The sequence below is a fragment of the Peromyscus leucopus genome, chromosome 7 (assembly GCF_004664715.2).
Source record: "Peromyscus leucopus breed LL Stock chromosome 7, UCI_PerLeu_2.1, whole genome shotgun sequence".
Taxonomy (NCBI): Eukaryota; Metazoa; Chordata; class Mammalia; order Rodentia; family Cricetidae; genus Peromyscus; species Peromyscus leucopus.
The window spans coordinates 117,676,298-117,692,205 of NC_051069.1; the positions used below are offsets into that span (position 1 = coordinate 117,676,298).

General features: G+C 51.1%; 1 protein-coding gene across 2 annotated transcripts; it reads left to right on the forward strand.

Annotated features, from left to right (window-relative positions):
- Positions 1–13,974: 13,974 nt before the first annotated feature.
- C7H4orf48 (chromosome 7 C4orf48 homolog) lies at positions 13,975–15,483 on the forward strand. 2 transcript variants are annotated; one of them, XM_028870774.2, is made up of 4 exons: positions 13,975–14,178; positions 14,298–14,447; positions 14,624–14,712; positions 15,371–15,483. In XM_028870774.2, the coding sequence occupies exons 1-4, from the start codon at positions 14,031–14,033 to the stop codon at positions 15,434–15,436; spliced, it is 453 nt and encodes a 150-aa protein (XP_028726607.1). In that variant the 5' UTR covers positions 13,975–14,030; the 3' UTR covers positions 15,437–15,483. The 2 variants fall into 2 exon arrangements, with proteins under 2 accessions (XP_028726607.1, XP_028726608.1); XM_028870775.2 differs by having other exon boundaries at positions 13,975–14,103.
- The last annotated feature ends 425 nt before the right edge of the window (positions 15,484–15,908 follow it).

Sequence of the window (15,908 nt, forward strand, 5' to 3'; positions counted from 1 at the left end):
AGAGTTTTATTGGCATCACTTAGAGGAACATGGGTGAAGGGTTACTTAGAGGAACAAAAATGATTCAAAGATGCCTGCATCACCAAAGCCCACTCCAGCATGGGTGAGAGTCCACAAAGGTTAGAAATCTGGGGCACAATGGGTAGGTTAAAAGGGCCAAGGGAAAAAAATGCCCTGCCCCTGACTAAACCCGTAACCTGGGCAAAGGAAAAACACCCTGACTTGACAACAGGACAAGGGCTTGAAATCCCACCAATGCCTGAGTTTGTCCCCGAATCAGGCTGCAGAACCTCACCAATCCCTGAGCACAGGATCCCACCAATCCCTGAGGTTCCTGACCTCGAAATCCCATCAGTCTCTGAGTTTGTCCCAGAATTAGGCCACAAAAATCCACCAATCCCAAGGCAACCTTGGAACACTCCGCTCGTCCCCAAGAAACCCTATATAGGCTCTGTACCTTGTTCAGTTTGCTGCTGCTTCTCACCCTAGAGGCAACCATCCTCCTGGCTTCTTCCTTCCCAGTAAATCGCCTGAGTGGGGTTTGTTGTGTGGTGTGACTTCCAGAGTGGGGGCCAGCTGTAACAATTTTCCCTGGAGCTGGAGCAGAATGGAGTAAAACTGTAACACTTTCACTGGGGAACCTTTGCCCTAGCAGAGAGGAGTTGTCACACTCTGGAGGATCTGAGCCAAGCCGAGCAGAGCTGTAACAACTTCACTGGGGAAACTCTCTCCTGTCTGCGCAGAATTGCCACGCTTACATTGGGGAAGCCTTTCCCTGGAGCAAGGCTGTAAGCTGCTAAGTGTACAGTGACTTTGTGGCATTCATTCCTTGGCTCCCATAACTTTCCATCCAAGCTGCAACACTTATACACTGAACAGCCATCAGGCATCTTAACAGGTTGGAGGGTGTCCTTTCCAGGTGGCTCAGCTGCTCTTTGTTTCTTTAGGCAGTTTGACTGGTTGCTGCATCTACCGGGTGGTAGGTCTCACCGGTAGTTCATATATCTAGAAATGAGCTCAAGCTGGACTGTAGGATTCCTGGGGTGGCGCACACCTTTAATCCCAGCACTTGGGAGGCAGAGGCAGGCGGATCTCTGTGAGTTCGAAGCCAGCCTGGGCTACCAAGTGAGTTCCAGGAAAGGCGAAAAGCTACACAGAGAAACCCTGTCTTAAAAAACAAAACAAAACAAAAAAGATAGTTGGGGATTTAGCAAGTGCAAGGTCCTGGGTTCGGTCCTCAGCTCCCGGTGTGTGTGTGTGTGTGTGTGTGTGTGTGTGTGTGTGTGTGTGTGGTGGGGCAGGGGTGTGGTGTGGTGGGGGGCAGAAAGGATTCCTGGTGTCAGATAAACCAGCATTCCTCAGGCACTTGAGAAACCAGTCCCCATCTGCCAAAAGCAGTCCTTCCCCTGACCTTGGGAAGAAGGACAGCCAGCTCCCTGTGCTTGCATATCAAAGCACACGGGGGGGGGGGGGGGGGGGCAGGCTCCCTCAGCATCACAGTGCCTGTTACACATTTCAAAGTGCGGGACAGCGGCCTAGCCCTCCTCACCTCCCCAGGACCCTCCTCCCAGATGCCTGCTTGTTCTCTTTGTAATGCAGGGTTTTCACACACACACACACACACACACACACACACACACACTATTCTCTCTCTAGCTATTACTCCTCCCCTCTGTCTGTCTGTCTGTCTATCTGTCTCTCCTCTATTCTCTCTCTCTTGCTGTCCCACGGTCTCCACTCTTCTCTCCCCTCCTCTCACTTCGCTAGTCCTGGCCATGTCCAGTGCTGGCCATGTTCCTTCCACTTCTTTCTCCCTCTGCTCTGGGCTCTTCCAGATGCCTCTTATATCTACAATAAAAATCCTTACCCATATCATGAAGTGTCATGTCCCCAATTTCCTTTTTGTTTGTTTGTTTGTTTTTTGAGACCAGTTTTCTCTGTGTAGCCCTTTCTGTCCTGGAACTCACTCTGTAGTCCAGGCTGGCCTCAAACTCAGAGATCCCCCTGCCTCTGCCTCCCAAGTGCTGGGATTAAAGACGTGCGCCACCACCGCCCACAATGTTGTCAGTTTCTTTATGGTGCTCCCTTGAATATGTCTGAAAGAGAGTAAAGAAGGCTTAAAGATAAGACATTTTCTGGCTAGGCATGGTGGCACATGCCTTTAATTCCAGCACTCTGGGGGACAGATACAGGCGGATCTCCATGAATTTGAGGCCAGCCTGATCTACATAGTGAGTTTCAGGACAGTCTGAACTAGTAGAGAGACCCTGTCTTTAAAAAAAAAAAAAAAAAAGGTGGGCAGTGGGAGAAAGAGAAAGAAAATTTTGTGAGTGGAGAGCACAGACAGTTTAGAGAATAGAGATGTTGTGCTGGGATCATTTGCTTGGGCAGTGGCAGAAGTTAAAAGAGTTTGGAGATCAAGTGTGCCGCCTTTGACCACTGGGCTGTACTGAGTGTTTGCTTGGAACCTCCAGCTTGCTCCTTGCAGCTCCTGCATGGTCTGAGAAGCCCGTTCCTGTCTCTCCAAACCCCACTCAGAGTGTAAGCCCCTTGAGTCACGTGGGTGGCCAGGTCCTCCCACCCCCGACCCCTCCAGTGGACCTCTAACTGCCCTAACTGCTGGACCCTGCCCCCGTCCTACAGAATAAAAAACCCAATCTATGGACAAAAAAAAAATCCCACCAATCTCCACCTTGGCAAGTTCCATCCCCTTACCAAAGAAATGCTATATAAGCTCTCTATCCTGTTCAGTTTGCTACTATTTCTTGCTTGAGCAGAGGCAGCCACCCTCCTGGGTTTTTCCCTCCCAATAAGTCTCTTGGGTGAGGTTTGTTGGGTGACTCTGTGGTTTTCCTTGGCTTCCAGCTGCCAGGATACCTTTCCATCCGAGCTGCAAAGTGTACACAGGAAGGGGAGGCACCAAAAAGCCCAGTTCTGCAGCCCCCCCCCCCCCCCCGAAGTTGCCAGCAGCCCAAGTCCTCGCCTACAAGCCACATAATCTCCCTGCTTTAGTTCAGGCATGTGACTTCTCCAGCCTCAATCTCTGGGACTGAAGAGCCCACCCGGGAGTTGCTTTGCTCAAATAAACCTGTTGTCTTACTTTCTCAATTCCGCCTGATCTGGCTTACTGCATCAGTGGAGAAACCTATTATCAGGGTACAGAAAACCTATTCCTGAGGCCAAGCCATTTGCAGTAAGACAGTGAAGCTTTCAAGACATCTCAGCGCAAGGAGGGAAAGAGAGTAAGAGCCTGTGGAGCTCAGGCTCCAGCAGGCAAGCAAGAGGGACAGAGCAAGCTTCACAAGAGCCGAGAGACAGGTGGGGAGGGAGCCAGGAGCAAGGGGAGGAGGAGATGGGAGAGACTTTAGGAAAGGGGGTGGTAGGTGGGGAAGGAGAGAAAGGAGTAAGTGTCCTGTGGCAAGAATTTCAGTTCAGGGGTTGAGGATTTAGCTCAGTGGTAGAGCAATTGCCTAGGGTTCAGTCCTCAGCTAGGGGGGGGGGGCGCGTGGATTTCAATACAGAGTGTCCCCAAACCAAGTGGACCAGGAGACTTGTCAGAGTGAAATGTCCCAAACTACAAAGGAGAGGCTTCCCTTCCCACGAGGTGGGTGTCCAGTAGGATGAGACATGACTTTTGTAGCAGTAGTAGGCTTCAGGAGCCCAAGGAGACAGAGAGCCAGAAACTCCGAGGTGACACCTGAATAGACCAGAGAGGTGGAGGGGAGAAGCAGCTGAGGAGATGGACGCCAAAGTATGGAGTTGAATATGGTGGGTGGCAGAAGCCAGCAGGAACAAAGGATCCGTACCTGTGGAGAGTCAAATCAGCAGCTTGGTTCAGTTAGGAGAGGCTGTGTGACTGGGCAAGACAGTTCAAAGTTTCCTCCATCTTGTATTCTTGCTGAGGCCATTTCAGGAATTTGATCTTCTTGACAGAGAATTCCATGGAACATTACCCAACTCTATTGGAGGAACCTGAGGTCAGGATGCCTAGCTAACTTATCCTAGCTTCTGTTAAACTGCCAGTTTGTGCAGAACCCCCCTCCAGCTAACTTCTTATCTTAGCTTCTGTTAACCTGCTTGCTTCTGCAGCAGCTTGCTGTGGAATATTCCTTTACATTGTGTGAAGGTCTGTCACTGGGACTGGTTTAATAAAAAACTAATAGGCTGGTAGCCAGCCAGGAATTACAGGTGGGGCAACCAAACTAAGAGAATGATGGAAGGAAGAAGGGTGGAGTCAGGGGAGACACCAACCAGCCACCAAGGAAGCTGATGTGTAGAAAATGAGGTAACAAGCTATGATCCACCTGTCAAAGCACAGATAAGAAATATGGGTTAATTTAAATGTAAGAGCTAGCTAGTAACAAGCCTGAGCTATTGGCTAAACATTTATAATTTATATTAAGCCTCCATTGGTTGGTTATTTGGGAACTAGTGGGTGGTACAGAAACCTTTGCCTACAGCAGCTGAGATGCCAGAATATGGTTTTTGCCTTCAAAATCCCTGTGCTCTGGACACTTGGGGATACACTTAGGTCTCCAAATACTTGGGTGTAGTCCCAGCTGGCTAGAATAAATGTAAGATCCTCTAGGCACACAAGTATCTGGGCCCTTCCTCCAGGACTGCCAGGTTCCACCCACAGAACACTCTAGCTGTCATAACAGCTGGACACTGCCCTGCCCGACAGAGTAAAAAGCCCAAGCTCTGGACTTGACATCCCACCAATTCCCACCCTGGAAAGTGTCACACTGAAAAGTTCCACCAACCTCTCCAAGAAACACTATATAAACCCTGCCTTCTGTTCAGTTCCCTGCTGTTTCTCGATTGAGCAGAGGCAGCCACCCTCCTGATTTTTTCCCCTCCCAGTAAATCTCTTGTGTGAGGTTTGTTATGCAGTGTGACTTTGTGATATTCCTTGGCTCCCGACTGCCAGGATACCTTTCCATCCAAGCTATAAAGACTTTCAATTGGCCATAAACTGTTCCTGAGTGGTCATCTTTGGTGGGCTACCTCTAACAGCTGGGTCCGTTTGGGAAGGGGTCTATTGTGTCCCTCTTGGTGTTCAGCACTAAGTGTGAGGGGGTGCAGTAAGAAATGCTGACAACTACTCCCTGATAGTGTTAAGGATTTTTATTTATTTATTTATTTATTTATTTATTTATTTATTTATTATTTGTTGTTGTTTTGAGACAGGGTTTCTCTGTGTTGTTTTGGTGCCTGTCCTAGATCTTGCTCTGTAGACCAGGCTGGCCTTGAACTCACAGAGATTTGCCTGCCTCTGCCTCCCGAGTGCTGGGATTAAAGGCATGCACCATCACCACCCTGTGGTATTGTGTTCCCCGAAATATTGTGCATGCTAATAAACTTATCTGGGGTCAGAGACAGAACAGCCACAATATTAAACATAGAGGATAGGCAGTGGTAGCACATGCCTTTAATCCTACATTCCAGAGGCAGAAATCCATCTGTCCAAGGATACAGCCAAGCATGGTGACTCACATCTTTAATCCCAGAAAGCAAGCCTTTAATCCCAGGGAGTGATGGCAGAAGGCAGAAAGGTATGTAAGGCGTGAGGACCAGAAACTAGAAGCATTTGGCTGGTTAAGCATATGGCTGGTTAAGCTTTTAGGTTTTGAGCAGCAGTTCAGCTGAGAGAATTCGGATAGGAGGACACAGAGGCTTCCAGTCTGAGGAAACAAGACCAGCTGAGAAGTTGGCCAGGTCAGGTTAGCTGTGGCTTGTTCTGTTTCTCTGATCTTCCAGCGTTCACCCAAATACCTGGCCTCAGGTTTGATTTTATTAATAAGAACTTTTAAGACTCCTGCTACAGCACCCAGCAAGGGTTTTTATTGTAGATATGAGAGAACAGCCAGAGGCATCTGGAAGAGTCCAGAGCAGAGGAGGAAAGAAGTGGACTGGACATGGCTAGCAGACCGAACATGGCCAGGACTAGCGAAGTGAGAGAAGGGGAGAGAAGAGTGGAGACCGTGGGACAGCAAGAGATAGAGAATAGAGGAGAGACAGACAGACAGACAGACAGACAGAGGGGAGGAGTAATAGCTAGAGAGAGAATAGTGTGTGCGAGTGTGTGTGTGTGTGTGTGTGTGTGTGTGTGTGTGTGTGTGTGTGTGTGAAAACCCTGCCATTACAAAGAGAACAAACAGGCATCTGGGAGGAGGGTCCTGGGGAGGTGAGAAGGGCTAGGCCGCTGTCCTGCACTTTGAAATGTGTAACAGGCACTGTGATGCTGAGGGAGCCTGCCCCCCCCCCCCCCCCCCCCGTGTGCTTTGATATGCAACCACAGGGAGCCGGCTGTCCTTCTTCCCAAGGTCAGGGGAAGGACTGCTTTTGGCAGATGGGGACTGGTTTCTCAAGTGCCTGAGGAATGCTGGTTTATCTGACCCCAGGAATCCTGCAGTCCAGCTTGAGCTCATTTCTAGATATATGAACTTGTCCTCTGGTGGTTGGAGATTTGGGGCGTCTCTTGGAGCAGACGCCAGGCAGCTAGGCTTGTCTGAGAACGACTCTCAGCCACCTTTACCACACTCTTTTTTCAGAGGGACAGGGCAGTGAAATCCAGGGACTTCCTTAAATTATTTTGAGTTGTTGACTTTCTGTCTTGAGTTTAGCTGCAGGATGGAAAGCTCTGGGGAAATTTACACCACAAGGGTCTTCTTCAGTCACCCTGCTTGATCTTGGATTGGTAATTAGAAGTCCTGTCTTCACATCCCAGTCCTGGGATGACAGGCATACACGATGGAGCTAGACATCAAACCCTGGTTCAAATGTTTGCGTGGTGCTGGGCAGTGGTGGCACATGCTTGTAATCCCAGCCCTCAGGAGGCAGAGCCAGGCTGTGAGTTTGGGTCCAGCCTGCTCTACAGAGCGAGAGCCAGGACAGGCACCAAAGCTACACAGAGAAACCCTGTCTCGAGAAACAAAAAAAAAAAAAAAACCAAAAACCAAAAACCAAAAACCAAAACAAATGTTTGCATGGCAAACACTTTATTTGGTTTTTTTTTTTTTTTTTTTTTTTTTTTTTTTTCAGACAGGGTTTCTCCGTGTAGCTTTGCGCCTTTTCCTGGAACTCACTTGGTAGCCCAGGCTGGCCTCGAACTCACAGAGATCTGCCTGCCTCTGCCTCCCGAGTGCTGGGATCAAAGGCGTGCACCACCACCGCCCGGCGGCAAACACTTTATTTAATGAAACCCCTTCCTAGATTTTTTTTTTTAAATCAATTTTAAATGTTAAGTTTAATGTTTGTTGAACAGGGCTCAGTTACTGTTGTACCTGTTTCCAGAGACCACCAAGGAGCTGGTTTCCAAAGCAAGCACATAAGGGTCTTTTTATTCAGGTTCAACCTGGGCCGCCACATGGCAGATGGAAGGAAATGTTGTGAGAGCCACGAGCCCAGGTTTTTAATAGGGAAAAACCACAAGCTGGGAATTGGCAACTTGGGATTGGGCAGAAGGGGCAAGGTGATTTTTTGAAACTATTGGTCTAGACTTTTGGCGGGAAACCACAACCCGCTGAACAGGATTATCTGGATTGCTGAACAGGATTATCTAGATATCTCCAAGGGCTATAAACCACAGACAGGATCCTGTTAAGCTTTCCTTTCCTGTCTAAACAGCAGACAGGATGTCTGCAGGAGTATCTGGATCCTGTTAAGCTTTCCTTTAAACAGCAGACAAGATGTCTGCAGGAGGATACTGCTCTGTATCCATTCGAGTTATCATGGCATATTCCTGAGCCTATAAAGTTAAGTCTAGGCCTTCACATTACCCTGACAACTTAACCTTTAGTTCCTCAATGTAGTTGATCCAGGTATCTATACAACTTCCTTCCGTGCCCCACAGGAACTACACAGACATGCCACAGTGACCACCTCCCAGTCACATAGTTTCTCTCTCCCTCCCTTCTCCTCCACTAACCTCCATGTGGCATCCAGCTGTGCTATTCCAGGGACCTGTGAGGCACAGTCTGTGTCTCTGCTAAGCCCTGGACTGACACTCTTTATCTCAGGTACTAAACCTCAACAGCTTCAGGGGCCTATATAATTCTCATCCAAGGCAAACCTAAGGTCAAGGGCATCCTGTGACTCAGTTATTCCTTCCCTTGGCTTTCACAAGTCTCTGCAGAAAACTGCAGGACAATCTGATAGCCAGAAGGAAATGACTCTAGGTGTCCTTTTCGGGGAAGTACATTCAGCAGATCCTTGGATCCCTTCTGATCTCTAAGACTCTAAATAAGAACGGATGCTCCCACTCCCCCTTCTCCAAACATACTGAACCGCAGAGGGCAGACAGGATACAGACCCTGCCTCGTGGGCTGTGAGGGTGAGCTTGGGACTCACTGAGGGGGCTTGGCTACTGTGAAATTCTCCATCTTGCTTCTGTGGAAAAACTTGACAGAGTGTTGTGGAATATTATTTTAAGATGCGACACTTATTTATGCTGTGGAAAATTTGTTTTAATGATGCAAAGATGTGTTGGATTCTTTCATGTTGCATTTATTTAACTCTGTGTTATTGTGCCTGTCTAAAACACCTAATTGGTCTAATAAAGAGCTGAACGGCCAATAGTGAGGTAGGAGAAAGGATAGGCGGGGCTGGCAGGCAGAGAGAATAAACAGGAGGAGAAATCTGGGAGAAGAGGGTTGAGGAACAAGAAAGAGGAGGGGAGGAAGACTTAAGGGGCCAGCCACCCAGCTGCACAACAAGCTACAGAGAAGGAAGTACAGAAAAGTATACAGAAACAGAGAAAGATAAAACTCCAGAGGAAAAGATAGACTGGATAATTTAAGAAAAGCTGGCTAGAAACAAGCCAAGCTAAGACCGGGCATTCATAAGTAAGAATAAGCCTCCGTGTATTTATCTGGGAGCTGGGTGGCGGGCCCCCAAAGAGTAAAAGACAACTGCATCAGAGACTGGATCTCAGCAGCCTCACCTCCAACTTGGGTCTGGCTGCAGCTGGATAGCAGTCCCCATTGACTGCAACACCAGAATCCCAGGCTCTCCGCTGTGCTAGCCACAGCTCTGGTGAGGAGGCACACCAGGCTCTTTTCTTGTGTTGGCCACAGTAGCCTTACCGCCTTCCTCCATGGCCAGCTGCTGGCAAAGCCTAATGATGACCGAGCTGGTGAAGGAGCAGTGTTTACTAGGCTCAGCCTCACGCCATAGGGTGATGCCAGGCATCCAGAGCTCAGAGGCGTGACAGCTCCACCATGTGGATGTCAGCTGGGTGGTGGTGACGCACGCCTTTAATCCTCAGCACTTGGGAGGTAGCGGCAGGCGGATCTCTGTGAGTTCGAGGCCAGCCTGGGCTACCAAGTGAGTTCCAGGAAAGGTGCAAAACTACACAGAGAAACCCTGTCTCGAAAAACTAAAAAAGAAGGACATGACTGCTCTTAGGTATGGTGGAGAAGGTTTATTGTAGATAAAAGGGAGAGCATAGCCAGAGGCAGAGACATCTGGGAGAGTCTGAGTGGACATGGCCAGACTGAGCTGGACCATGTCGGGAGAGAATGAGAGCAAGATAGCAGCCACGGACTAAGAGTTTTGGCCTGGGCCAAGGAACTGGTATAGTCAAAATGGCTCCGTTATAAAAGGACCAGAGGAGCTGAGGGGAGGGAAGCCTAGTGGGCTGGAGAGTTCAGGGTAGGGGTCAGGGTATGTCAGACATACCCCGAAACAAGTGGAGACTGAGGGAGGCTGGGAGAGCCTGGAGGCCAGGTCCGGTTTATGTTAAATAGGCAACTCAGCCATTTGTCCTGGGTTTAAGATATGACACATGGCAGGAGACCCGCAGTCTTCTCTGAAGGTACACTGGCGTGGGATTGTGGACTGCCCCCATGTCTTCTATTTGTCCAGGCTATTAACTAGCCACTGTCTCTGTCTGTCCCTCCACTGCTGTCCCCAGCCCATCTGCTGGATTTTTTTTTTCTTTTTTTCCAAGACAAGGTTTCTCTGTACAGCCCTGGCTATCCTGGAATGTAGTCGGAGTCGGACTTTTCTTTTCTCTCTTCTCTTCTCTTCTCTTCTCTTCTCTTCTCTTCTCTTCTCTTCTCTTCTCTTCTCTTCTCTTCTCTTCTCTTCTCTTCTCTTCTCTTCTCTTCTCTTCTCTCTCTCTCTCTCTCTCTCTCTCTCTCTCTCTCTCTGAGATTTATTTATTATGTATACAGTGTTCTGCCTGCATGCCAGAAGAGGGCGCCGATCTCATTACAGATGGTTGGGAGCCACCATTTAGCTCTTGGGAATTGAACTCAGGACCTCTGGAAGAGCAGCCAGTGCTCTTAACCACTGAGCCATCTCTCCAGCCCATAGTCAGGCTTTTCTTTGGGCTGCCAGCTCACAAAAAATGATACGAGGACTTATTATTATGAAAGCTCGGTCTATAGCTTAGGCTTGTCCCACTAGGTCTTATAACTTAAATGAACCCGTTTCTATTCACTTATGTGACGCCACGTGACTCATGGCTTTTACCTCTCCCCCTGCATGTCTTGCTCTCCCTGCATTTAGCTCAAGACTCATCTTTTCTTCTTCCCAGAGCTCTCTGTCCCCAGAAGTCTCACCTAACCTTTTCTTGCCTAGCTAATGGCCGTTCAGCTCTTTATTAAACCAATCACAGTGACACATCTTCACACAGTGTAAAGGAATATGCCACAACACTGGAACTCACCCTGTAGACCAGCCTGGCCTCAAACTCACAGAGATATGACCCTGTCTCTGCTTTCTGAGTGCTGGGATTAAAGGCGTGCATGTGCCACCAATGTCTGGCGGGACTGTGTTCTCACGCCCTAGAATTCCTAGTTGGTTGTCTCAAACTTGGTCATGCTTACTTTGCTTGTTTAAGACAGGGTCTCCTGTTATCTTAGGCTGGCCCTGATTGAGTGCTAGGAGTGTACAGCACACCACTTTGTCATGTTGTCTGATTTTATGTTCACCATTTCTTGATATTTTCAACTTTCTCTCTCTTTTACAAACCCCTTGGCACAGTCCCCCAAAAGCCCGCCCTCTCTTGCTTCCCTGTGGGGCCCTGTTCCTGGTATGTCTAGTTCCTCTGCACATTACTCACTGCCCAGGACAGTGATCTCTTAGACCCAAGGCCTCAGATGACTCTGTCACCTGCAAGGTCATGAGGACATGCTTTGGCGGATGGCTGGCAGTGTTACTGGTCTGGGGCCATCACTAATATGCCCACTAATTCATTTTTTCTTGACCACTCTGTGGTCAGGATTTGGTACTTGCCACAAAACCACAGAGGTATGTTTCCCCTTCTTCGGCCCCAACATTACTAGGACATGCCTCGGGGTCTGTCGGTGTGGGCAGAAAGAGATTGCACTTATCATCATGTCCCCAGTTCCATTCGGTGCAGGGGGTGACAAGGGACACATCAGACACCTGGGATTTGTCAGAGGTTTTTAGGCCAGAAGTCTCCACCTCAGCTCTCTTCCCCTGCCCTACAGGGTGCCAGCTGCCAATGCACGAGCCCGTCCCCTACCCTATCCCTCCTAGCCTCAACCTGACAATTTTTTTTTTTTGAGACAGGTGTTCACTATGAAGCCCTGACCTGGATCTTTCTATGTCAAAAAGGCCAGCCTGGAATTCATAGAAATCTGCCTGTCTCTGCCTCCTAAGTGCTGGAATTAAAGCTATGCTCCACCAACTCCCTGTCAAATTTTTTTTTAAAGTTTTAAAATTGTTTTTAGATTTATTTTATGTATTTGGGTGTTTTGCCTGCATGTATGTTTATATTCATTTTTTGTTTTGTTTTGTTTTTGTTTTTGTTTTTTTCAGGACAGTGTTTCTCTGTGTAGTTTTGGTGCCTGTCCTGGATCTTGCTCTGTAGACCAGGCTGGCCTCGAACTCACAGAGATCCGCCTGGCTCTGCCTCCCAGTCTTGGGATTAAAGGCGTGTGCCACCACCGCCCGGCTTGCATGTATGTATGTAAACCATGTGCGTGGTTGGTGCCCACAGGGGCCAGAAGACATCAGATCCCCTAGAACTAGAGTCACTGATGGTTATAAGCCTCCATGTGGGTGCTGGGAACTGAACTTGGGTCCTTTGGAAGAGCAACAAGTGCTCCCAACCACTGAGCCATCTCTCCAGCCCCCAATTCCTGCCAAATCTTGAAACTAGGTAGTCCCCAGAGACATACCAGATCCTTTCTAGGAAAGCTGATCCAGAGAGGTTGTGGGACAAGATCCTGAGACAGAGCTGGGGCAAGGGTGGTGTGTGTGTGTGTGTGTGTGTGTGTGTGTGTGTGTGTGTTTGTGCGTGCGTGCATGGGCACCCGAACTGTATGTTCAAAGTAAAGGGTTACAGTCCCTGACAAACTAAAACTAAAACTAAAACGTATATTCTTTCCCCCTTCCTTCTTCCTTCCCTCCCTCCCTTCTGGTATAGGAGACTGAACCTAGGGCTCACACACGGTAGGCAAGTGCTCTACCATTGAGCTATATGCCCAGCTGGCAAAACGCTTTTTAAAAACTTAATTTTTAACCTAACCTGTAGACTAACAATATAACCTCCAAAGCTCCCAACTGGCACATAAATATCAAGAACTCAAAAGCACTTATGTCTCAAATCTAAGCTAAATCCAATTGGGTCCCAACTCACTTTATATTGACTTGTCCTGAGTGGCTGTCCTTAGAGGACACAGCCAGCCCCAGGAACTTCCTCCTGGAGGAGGCTGCTGACAGGGCTGCTTGGCACCGTGCAGGGGAAGTCACTGTTCTTCATGGGGGCGTGGCTGCTCCGCTCACCCCAGCCTCCAGAGAAAGTTGGGCCAGATGGACAGAGACGCAGCCAGCGTCTGGGGGTAAAGAAAGGACCGTTGGTTGCTGGTCCCAAGGGGGCTGATGAAGTGGGGGTGCAGTGGGCAGGGTGAGGACAGAGAGGAGTCGGAGGGAGAGAGAAAAGAGAGGAGCAGATAGGTTTGTGTGAGCTGAAGATCCCTGAAGACATTGCCTCGTTTAACTGCTCTAGACGGCTGCAACACTCATGCAGCCCAGTGGTTGACTGTGGAGACCCAGAGCCAAAGTGATCTCGTGTTGACTTAAGTCCTTTAATAGTTACCCTACCTTGTCTGTCTGACTTGGCAACCCGGTGACAAATATCTCAGAATGTATCACCAATGTCCCCCAACTATAAAACTAGAGCCGCCAGATAACATGTGAAATTATTATGGAGAGATCCCGCCCACCAGATGCATCTGCATTCCCAGCCTTGGTCACTCACCTGGCTTAGAATAAACTAGTCTTTCCTTTAAGAGCACGCTTCCTTCCTGTCACCGGTGACCTTTGGGGCCACTTTTGAGGGGTTTGAATAGAAATCTCAGCGGGTTTTCTGAAGAGAGTGTGTGTAGTGTTTGGGTGGGAAGGAGCAAATGGCTCACCTGGACCCTCCAGCGTGGCTCATGGTCACGGTCAGCTTAGATTCTGGAATGAAACAGAGTGGAAGGGTTCTTCACCCCACCCGAGTGCTCACTTGGGCCAATCCCGCAAGATGCAAGTCTAACCAGAGCCTTGCTTTCCGAGGGAAGGCGAGCTCCTCTCCATGACACCTTGATGGGCAGGGCACTGCAGTGACAAACCGATGTGGTGTGGAGCCCCAGGCCCTCTCCTGACTGCGGGCTCGCCTGCACCTATCTCGAGGTTCCAAGGCTTCAGCCAGGACACTCCCTCAGCCTGGGCGCACTGTTCCCGGCCGGCCCTGGACAGTATCCCACGCTGGTCTTCCACACGCGTGGGTCCCCGAGAGCGGGCCATCAAATTCGGCGGCGGCCAGCAACTGATCACCGTGGAGAAACAGCACCCAGGCCGCAGGTGCTGGCTGAGCACTGAGTGCGCGGCCAGAATGGGGAGGTCGCGGCAGGTGCCCCCAGCCCGGCTTCTATGTCCTCCGCTGCGCTCCTGAGCGGGTGCGCGGAAAAAGCCTTGCGCAGAGTGGGAGCAGCTAGCGCCAGGCGCGCGCGGCCGCGGTGTTTCCATGACGACGACGTCGGGGATCCGGGTGGGGTCGGCCTGGGCGCATGCGCGCGCGTGCGGGTCGCGGTGCGTCTTCCCGTGTCGCCCGCGCTGCTGGTCGCGGTTCCGTGAACCGCGGTAAGGGTCGGGTGGGGTCCGCGAGGCCCGGGGAAGGCTGGGACCGAGTTAAGCAGACCCGAGTTCGCGGGACGCGTGAGTGGGCTTGGGCTGTGGGTCGCGAGCCGGGGGTGGGCGGGGCCGGCGTCGCCGCCAGGGGACCGGCTGGGGTCCAGCCTGGTGCGCGGCGTCACTGACCGCTCCGCTCACTGCAGGGCGGCCCCGGGCTCCCTCGGCCATGGCCCCCGCGTCCAGGTCCTTGCTGTCGCCGCCGACTTTGCTGCTGCTGCTGCTGTTGCTGCTGAGCTTGGCGCTGCTGGGCGCCCGCGCCGAGCCCGCCGCCGGGAGCGCTGTCCCCGCGCAGAGTAGGTGCCCGAGGAGGGGGCGTGCGGGAGGCGTCTTTGTTTCCTGGGCGGCCACTTCATGGGTGGGAACTGGAGGGCTGGCGACAGGGACTGGGACGCCGCTGGGCGCTCGGCTGGGACCTGGCTGGGGCTTGGTGTGTCCCACCCTCACGTGGTGCTGATCCCGGTCCCCGCAGGCCGTCCGTGTGTGGACTGCCACGCGTTTGAATTCATGCAGCGCGCCCTTCAGGACCTGCGGAAAACGGCCTACAGCCTGGACGCGCGGGTGAGTACACAAGGTCAGGGAGGTCTGGGTTTGGTTTGTAAGCACCCCAAGACCTAGACACTCGAAGGATCTGGGACCAGATCCCACCTGAGAACGCCCTGGTGCCCAGTGCTCTGTCTAACCTCCGCCAAGGCCTCAGGACACTTTGTCCTGTGACTTGTGGTAGCTATTGTACTCCAGGGATGTGTAGTACTAAACTAGGATCTCCCGTGAGAGATGAGCCCAGAGTAGAAAGGAGAAACTGAGGCTGGGTATAGAGGTTATGGTGTGTGCGGACCGGAAAGCTGGGTAGGACTAGACGCAGCCCTTTTGGGATAGTCAGGAGGACACTCCCAACACTGGTGTCTCTCTCCACTCCCCAGTGAAGCCTCCACTCCTCTCGTGGATTGTGGAGTGGGAGTGCTTGATGGAGGAGCTTTGAGTGATGGGTGTGAGTTGAAAGATGTGTGGAGGGGGATGGGTGGAAGGAGGGACCTCAGCAATGGAAGCTGCTCTGGAGGGAATAAGTGATAAAGCACCTAAAGGGCAAGGTGAGGAGCCCCCCCCCCCCGAAGTCCCAGCAGGGTACCTGGGTGAAAGTGAAGAAGCCAGGAAGGCCTGGGAAGGTGTCAGGTGTCTAAGAACTCTGTCCCATCCTCGTGCTCTGGTTCCTTTGCAGACGGAGACCCTTCTGCTGCAGGCTGAGCGCCGGGCTCTGTGTGCCTGCTGGCCAGCTGGACGCTGAAGATCCTTGGCCAGTGATGTTCCCTGTCAATAAATGCCTGCTAGCATGCCTGTGTCCCGTGTCCCTGCTCTGGCCATCAGAGCCACCCATGTTGCCCTGTCATAACCCTCTCTGGGGCTCGGTTTCCCTGTCACAGGGGGTTGGGTACTGTTTGGCACTGTCCCGCAGCTGCCGCACCCGTGCTGAGGTATCCTTGCCTGCCCATCCAAACACTTGGCCCTCCAGACACCGACGCTGCAGTTTTTCGTCTTCTCAGACCTGTCCCAGCCAGCCGGGCCTTGTTTGGAGGCCAGGGGACCTTGATAATGGCCTCCCCCTTCTGAGTTCTCCAAGGCCTCTCTCCACAGGGGTGGGCATGGCTCTGTGGAAGCTGAGCTCTGGGACCCTAACCTGGGGCTTCTGGAGAAGGGAGCAGCAGTGGGCAACAGGCAATGGGTAAATGTCCTTTCCAGGAGGGGGAGCTGGGATGGTT